Genomic DNA, 8,268 nt, shown 5'->3' with positions numbered 1-8,268 from the left:
TAATATATAAAAGTTATGTTCATTTTATTAGAACGGTGAATGCTCACTGAGACAAAATGATCTAGAAATTCCTAAATAAAACAACTGAACACATAGTTGTCAGTTCTGCTTTAAATAATGTCAGATTTAAAGGCATAAARTCTCTCTAAAGCAGGTTAGTCCACCATTACAAACAGGACTTTAATTTAATTTACAAGTATTATAAAAACTCTAATAATGTTACTCTTCAGTGAAGGCTAAAAGAAAAMACTGGTCAACAGCCAAAWAAAATATTACTGTYTGGGGTTTTTCWACTGCTTTAGGGTAATTTTGATGAGCTGAATCCAAAAATCTCATTGGTTTTGCTCAATCAGGTCAACTTTCTGAACTATGGATGCAACATGAGCATCAAAATGCATGACTTGTTCTCACATCTGGATCGACTTCCTGAGAATCTGGGATCAATGAGTGACAAGCAGGAGGAGAGATTGCATGAGGAAAGAAAAGAAACGGAGACGTAATGTTCAATTTAAATATACTTCATCAGAGTTTATCATTTTACAGAAATACAAGTYTGTAACATTTAATTAATACATTCTGTGAAAAAACTATTCCCCACACCCCAAATACTTTTTTGGATGAGAAATATTAACTGATAATGTCATCAGTATARTCAGAAGATCGGATTTCTCAAACAAATTAGAATAAAAACCTGACCTGATTGAGGAAAATGGATGTCATTTTTGGATTCARCCGTGCTAAATAATCCTAATTCAGTTGAAATAACATAGACAACTTAAAAATATATATATTTTTGCAATCCAGTGAGATTAATGCAGGAAGCGGAATAATTTTCACCTCGTTTGTTTGACTTTGAAACCAAATACCACAAGAGGGCGCTGTWGACGCAAAGTAACATTATTCTAACGTGACCTTCAATTCTGTGGTGGTTAAATACAGAAAACAGCATCACGTCCACTGAATGCTTCGTAATTATGCTGATTTGTAATAAGTTATTCAGTTTTAGTATCCTGGAGTTTAAAAAGCCCCACAGTAAAACAAATTCAAACTACATATCAAATGTTTTTTTAAGCAAACATGACAGATTTAGCTTAAAATCTGTCATGAATGGATGTAAAATTATACTAATTATGTACTGARAATTCAAAATTGCAGTTTTTCCCCTTATTGTTGTAATAATAAGTGTAGAAATAGTGATACAAAAGAGGATAAAAGAAGACAACTGCTTACAAAACAACAAGAGATATTTATAAGTTGATGTGGAATACATTATTAACATTTTCCTAGTCACATAATGGTTTACATTATTGCAATAAATAAACAGTTACACTTCTGGTTAATCTTAGCAGGTGGCATAAAAAGAAAAAGAATATTGCTCAGTGAGTTTCAGCAGTCACATGGTAGATTTATATCTGTAATGAAAGTAGATTGTTCTTTACCCTCTAAACAAAATAACTCATTTAGATGTTTCTGATCAGGCAGAACCTGATCATTCATAGTGCACAAACAGCATCAAGCTGTTGCATAACCATTATTTTACCTTAAATTTCACCTGTTTAAACATTAAAATGTTTTCCCAAAGGATCACATGGCAGTTCAATATTGGCAGAATTAGAGATTATAAATAATGTGCTCTTGTTTTTCCCATTTTGTGTAATGTCAAAGAGAAATATGCCTCTGTATGGTGCTCATGAATGTTAAGCAACATATTGATAAACAAATCTGTAATGGCAGATAAATACTACTTTTCATATAAAAATGCCGTAAACAGGGTAACCTAAAGTGTAAACTTTAATAAATATACCAAACAATAACTATAACTTTATTTAAAATCATTTCACTTTGTACATTAGATGTTGTTAGGTAGACGCTCGTTCATTCATGTAAGCATGGCGGCTGATTGTCACCGTTTTCACACAAACATCAACAGACACTGATACAGACTAAAAAAGACATTTTAAATCAAAATAAAACAAATGTACATTAAATGAGCATAAAAAAAGATGCAACTTTGTAAAGATACAAAATTTTCATCAGTGCAAAACTGCAGATTTCTGTTTTAAATGTTTAAGTCGCTTATATTCTTATAACGTTTTATAGGGCAATAATGAAACATGGAAACGATAAGCTTTGATTCCCTTATGAAAACTAAAGCTGCGAGTGTTTTCTCCAGAGTACGATTAGAAATCTCTATAATGAAAGCATGTCTTCAAGCATTTAAACTCCTTGATATCTTAGTTTGTTGTTGTCAGTAATGAAACTAAGTGATCATTATGGCTTGCAGAGAGGTCCAGACACGCACTCGGCTGTTTGCTCGCCAGGAAACGGCTGACAGCTGATCCTTCCTGGAGCTCTGAGTCCTCCATCAGCTGAGAATCTCGCTGCTCCRTTTGTATCTGCAGTGTTTTGGGTCACCTAGGCAGAACTGTGCTGGGAACAGCCGACCAAGATAATCATTTCCACAAGTCCAGTTTTGGTCAAGTTTTCCACTCCTCTCTCAGTTCAAATAGCTTGTGCTAATCACTAATAAGGAGAGAAGATTATAGGAGCATGTGTGGCCCTTAGCGGTCCCGGCGCAGGCCTGAAGAGTGTGGGGTTTATGATGGGGCCGGGGATGATGGCTGTGGGCCCCGGAGGCAGTCGCAGCGCCAGGGGCCCGGACGTCATGCTGCATAGTGCAGCTGGGTTGAAGGGGCCGCTCAGGAGACCCGCCGGCAGGGCTTTGGACAACTGCTTGTGCAGAGCCAGTTTAGTCTGAAAGTAAAGACAGGAGAAATACTGACTATAAAGAAGACTGGTCGAAGTAGCACCTACAACATCAGGGTTTCCTCCAGDGTTTTATAAGCCTGGCGGGCCACCAGGCTGTACTTGCACCCCCACCAGGCTAAGAATTGTTTGTTTATTTATTTTAGTTTTTTTTAACCCTTCCGGGCCGAATGTATCAACGACAATACAGCCAAATTTGCGCTATCTGATAAATTCCAACAGTTTCTGAAAGMGGAGACGTTGCGCTTTCCAGCCAATATCGGGTTATTACGGTAATTTCACTCCCGCCGTAGCAGGAAGTGAAATTAATCTGAGGGGCGCTCTCTTAATAAATGGTAAATTGCTAAAATGACTTGGTAGATATTGAAAGTTCCAGTTGTTATGGATAAATGGGCAAAAATATTTACTCACAGGACATTTAAAGAACTTCGTACAATTAAAATAAGCAAAAATATCCAGACGAAGATTTGATATTCGTCTGGTTAAGGCACTAATCAGGTCAGGAACAGAAACTTCACASAATCAGTAGCAAAGAAAAGTTTWAGTTTTCACAAGTGGAGATGCTAATAAGAAAGATATCTCAACTCAGAAATAGGAACAAAACACCTTCAACCGACTAGTGTTAGCACTGTAGTACAGCTTCCTGACACAGGAAGTTAGTAAAGTAACAATTTAAGATTATGGYTTAAGRTTATATACAATAAACTGTTTGTTTATTATCTGCCTAAACAGCAGCTGTTTAGGCAGATAATGATTTTACCAACAGTTGAGCAGTTTATACTGGAAACATRAYATTTATGCAAGATGGAAAAATTCAAATTCAGAAGCTACAGTCATATTAATGTCAAACTGAGATACAGAAACACACATTTTCTTTTGGTTTATATGTAATTTGTCTACAGGTGCTGATACTGCAGTGAAGCTGCACTGCAAAAATGCAAAATATTTTTTTGTCTAGTTTCTAGTGCAAATATCTTAGTACACCTGAAATAAGAAAATGTACAAGCAACTTTTCAGCATGTAGGCGCTTGTTTCCATATTGTTTTCTAGAAAGTGATGTAATCTGCAGTGAAACTTTCCAAACTCCAAAAACTAACAGTATTATTTGGATCAATATCTTTAAAAGTATGAATAATTAAATATATATTTGAYGCTATCTGGCAWTAAAACTCTACTGCACTGCCTACTGTAACCAGAGCTTTGAAGAAGCACATTTAATCAATTACAAGTGGTTTTTTCAACTAGTATTTATGTTTGTGGGTTTCTAAATGGAGGTAAATTCAGTTCCAGTTAAAAAGTCTAATGCTAATAAAGCTGGGAACAAATTTTAAATGATCAGAATTTTTATTTCTATTGTAAATACCACAAAACATTGTGATATTTTTTTAAGTCCATACAAGGGCTGCAGTTTTGGAGATATGTGTATGTGTGTGTGTGTGTGTGTGTGTATACCAGGTTTTTATATCATTATGGGAACCTATCTGTCTACAGCGTGGGGTTATGGGGACCGTTGCTCCTTGTGGGGACATTTTCTTGGTCCCCATGAGGGAAATTGTTTTTGTTTTTTTGGTTAGGTCTGTGATGGTTAGGTTTAGGGTAAAGGTTAAGGTATGGGTTAGGTATGTGATGGTTAGGTTTAGGGGAAGGGTTAGGATTAGGCTGTAGAAATTAATGGAAGTCAATGTGAAGTCCCCACAAGTGATGAAAACACGACTGTGTGTGTGTGTGTGAGACTCTCACCGCTAAGACAGCATTGGGGTGAAGTTTATTATAGGGGGTGAACTTTGCTTTGACAGGCTTCCCAGCCAATCGCTCTTTGTGTCTCCTGCTATTTGTGTGCTAAAAAAAGAAAAGACACATGAAGCAACACAGATCCAACTAACTATACAGCCAACAAACAGCAAGTACAAGATAAGAAATGCAAAACTGTCCTTTTAGTTTTTCTCTAGCTGTAAACGCTCCAAATAAAGTCAAACATGAATCTGTGTACCTGCTTCAGCTGCGTCTCTGAGTTGACAGACACTTGGCACAGTTCACAGTGAAATGCTTGGCTGGTTATACCAACAACCGTTCTGCTCTTGCTCCCCATCCGCTGCTTCATTCGACCTTTTGGTCTGGGAGTTGATGTCACCTTGACCCTGCGGTGCGATTGGCTGTTGTTCTGACCGTCCAGCATCTGTTTGTGCTTAGAGCCTGATTCGACCAATCAGAGGAGAGGTGAGAGGTCAGAGCAGGTTTGAACGGTTTATGCCAGAGGAGTAAAAACTCATTTTCATTTTGGGCCAAATCAACATCTTGAATGTCCTCAAATGGTTCTGGCAGAATGTATTGATAAAACTAGTCGTTAATAAAATATGATTAAATATATTTTATTAATAAATAGCTGCCTCTTCATTCAATGAGTACTTATAAAAAAAATAAAAAATATTTTTTACACTCAATGAAAAGTACAACAGTGTATTAGAGTCATGCTAGATAGAAAAACAGTACTAAACTAGAATTTTGAGATAAATCTCAGAAAAAAACGTGGAAATTTTGAGCTTGCAAAGTTAAAAAAATTGACTGAAAAAAAAATCAGAAATTTTGAAATTTCWAACATTTTCGAGAAATTTTTGTTTTTATTTTTTGCCATTAAGAAGTTTAAAAACATTTGATCTTTTTTTGTAAATTTTCTGAGTTTCAAAATTAAAGATTTTTTGACTTTTGAACCTCAGAAATTTCCACGCTCTATAAAATCTCTGAGATTAGCCTAAAAATTTCTGAGTTGTTGTCTTGCAAATTTTTGACTTTTAAAACTAAAATATCTACTTGGTTTTGTAGAAAAATGCAGAGATAAATCTCAAAATTTCTGAGTTTTTGTCTCACACATTTTTTGCTTTTGAAGCTCAAAAATCTACTCTATTTTGTAGAAAATTTCTGAGATAAATCTTGAGTTTTTTGGCAGACATTTACTCATTTTTTTCCACCTGCACAGGTGAGGAGGAATCTGTGCTTTGCTCTATTTGTTTACCATATTAAATTTCACAAACTTTTTTTTAATATTGAAGCTTCATTCTCTATTCAGTGTTGATTTAATTTGGCAGATTTAAAGTTTTTATTCAGATAAAAACTTTAAGTGCACAGCTATAATCCTGAAGGTTYTTTTTATGCAGCTTTCTAAAGTCGAGGGCCACATAAGTACTTATAACGGGCCGGGTTTGGCCCTYGGGCCGTGAGTTTGACACATGCTTTAGTAAAGTGGAAGTGAATACCGCTGCAGTGAGACTCCAGCTGGGAGTTGGAGTTGACCGTCACTTTGCAGGTTGGACAGTGCAGAGGCTTTTTGTTGTTTTTGGCCTCTTTCCCCGCGGCGGCCTCCTCCTCTCCTGCTGCGGCGCTTCCCTGAGGATCAGAGTCTGATGCCGAACCACTGGCCGCGTCGCCGCCGTCTGCATGTGGGGGATCTGAAGGAAGGTCGGAAAGCTGGGAGCCGTCGGAGGCTTGGAGGGTCTGATGAGCAGAGGAGGGTGAGGAGGAGTCTGAGCATGAAGGCGTGGAGGATGGAGAGGCGCTCTGCGAGTTCCCATGGCTGCTTTCAGGCTGGGGCGAGGCGTTTGGGTCTGTGGACAGACGGGTCAATGCAAGCTTTTTACTTCCAGCCATTTTCACAAATCTTYCCCCACGTTGTCTACAGAAGCCAAGAACGTCCAAACATGTAATTTTGGAAAGATCAACAGCTGGATTTTCTGTTTTAAGATAATGAGGGTTTTACCTCATTATCGTGACGGAAAAAAATTAACTTTTCCTGATAACCGTCTAGTGGTGAAGAGAGAGCTGAGTAAAAAGCGAAGCTCTCGATTTACCGGTCGCTCTACGTTCCCACCCTCATCTATGGTCATGAGCTTTGGGTCATGACCGAAAGAACGAGATCATGGATACAAGCGGCTGAAATGGGTTTCCTCCGCAGGGTGGCTGGGCTCTCCCTTGGAGAGAGAAGCTCGGTCATCCGGGAGGGACTCAGAGTAGAGCCGCTGCTCCTCCACGTCGAGAGGAGCCAGTTGAGGCTCGGACATCTGGTCAGGATGCCTCCTGGACGCCTCCCTGGTGAGGAGTTCAGGTCCCACAGGGAGGAGGCCTCGGGGAAGACCCAGGACACGCTGGAGGGATTACGTCTCTCGGCTGGTCTGGGAACGCCTTGGGGTTCCTGGAGGAGCTGGAAGAAGTGGCTGGGGAGAGGGAAGTCTGGGCCTCCCTTCTGAAGCTGCTGCCCCCAAGACCCGACCCCGGATGGATGGATGATAATCAYCTTTGTTTTCTCAATATGACAAGTTGATTGTGGTGMGAAACATTTGAGGTACTTTGTTTCCAAAAAATTTAGTGTAGATAAAATCAGGCACCAACGTAATCATACACAACTTTGATATAAAAAAAAACAATCTTTTCTAAACTGATACGAGTCAAATTCTGTTTACAAGACGCAACTGCTAAAATTAGACAATCGACATGAACACAAAAGGTTTTCAGATACAATTTGTAGTTTTGACTCCTGGTTCTGGAAGTGATCAGAACAAGGATTTAATGTCCGTTTCTATCAGTTTGGCTGTTTTTYCATCCGTTTTGGTTCTGTGTATGACATCGACTAAGATTTTTAGATTTTTGGCATTCATAAATATGCTTATTTGTTTTTTATTTACTTACGAACATGAACAAGTTGTAACAATGCATCATGTAAAAYATATTAAGCAGAATCCAGGATAAATGTAGCTTTATGTCCTAATATTCTCCACCAGCTTGGTTCTTTTTTCCTTTCTTTTTATTAAAATGTTTCTTTGTGCCTTATTTGCCGTCATGCCTTGAATTTTCCCATCTTCCCGTCTTTTTCCTGCCATCTTAATCGCTCTTCTTTTGTCACCGTGTCTCTGTCATTTGTCGGCTGCTCTCTTTGCTGAGGCTTCATCCGTCACCATCAATCAACAACCATGGCAACCACTGAGGGTAACAAGCTTATTATTATGTGCTTCCAGGGAAATTGATAGGTGCCGCAAAGAAAATGGGGGAGAGAGGATCAATAATGGAAAAGGAAAAAGGCGAGAGAGGGAACGGAGAGAAAGAAGGTGATATTTTGTTGTCAGGTAGAATGAGAGGCTGAGTGACTGATGGCAGAAAGGAGTGAAATAGTAAATTACAAAGTCACTACTGGAACGGCAGCTACAGTGAGAATATGGTAAAGATCCAGGTAACAAATCAGAAAACAGAAATTCAGGTGGATTTTCATCTCATATTTCAGTGAAAACAATCATCAGGGAAAAGATAACCTGTAAAAAAAAACTGATTTTCGACTTATTTAACAGCTTTAAACCGCTTTTTCTCCTCATTAGATTGATTAAAATACAGAGATTATAGTTTTATTTCTGCTTTATTTCACACACTGTAAAAAAGACAGTAAAATAAATGTAGCTGCCAGAATTTAACCATATAAATACGATAAAATCTGGATTTATATGGTACATTCTGGCGACCCCA

General features: G+C 38.1%; 1 protein-coding gene across 1 annotated transcript in view; it reads right to left on the bottom strand.

The window, feature by feature from the left end:
* Positions 1–1,226: 1,226 nt before the first annotated feature.
* The window catches only part of LOC103481326 (zinc finger protein 385B-like), a 98,040-nt gene continuing 90,998 nt past the window's right edge, over positions 1,227–8,268 (bottom strand). The window contains exons 5-8 of the mRNA XM_008436726.2: positions 6,018–6,365; positions 4,757–4,959; positions 4,507–4,605; positions 1,227–2,754 (exon numbers count right to left, since the gene is read on the bottom strand). Of these exons, the coding sequence (XP_008434948.1) occupies positions 2,524–2,754; positions 4,507–4,605; positions 4,757–4,959; positions 6,018–6,365 (881 nt within the window). The 3' untranslated portion in view covers positions 1,227–2,523. The remainder of the gene's footprint in view (positions 2,755–4,506; positions 4,606–4,756; positions 4,960–6,017; positions 6,366–8,268) is intronic.

The sequence above is a fragment of the Poecilia reticulata genome, linkage group LG19 (assembly GCF_000633615.1).
Source record: "Poecilia reticulata strain Guanapo linkage group LG19, Guppy_female_1.0+MT, whole genome shotgun sequence".
In the NCBI taxonomy this organism is placed as follows: Eukaryota; Metazoa; Chordata; class Actinopteri; order Cyprinodontiformes; family Poeciliidae; genus Poecilia; species Poecilia reticulata.
This window is presented reverse-complemented; position numbering and strand designations above follow the sequence as displayed.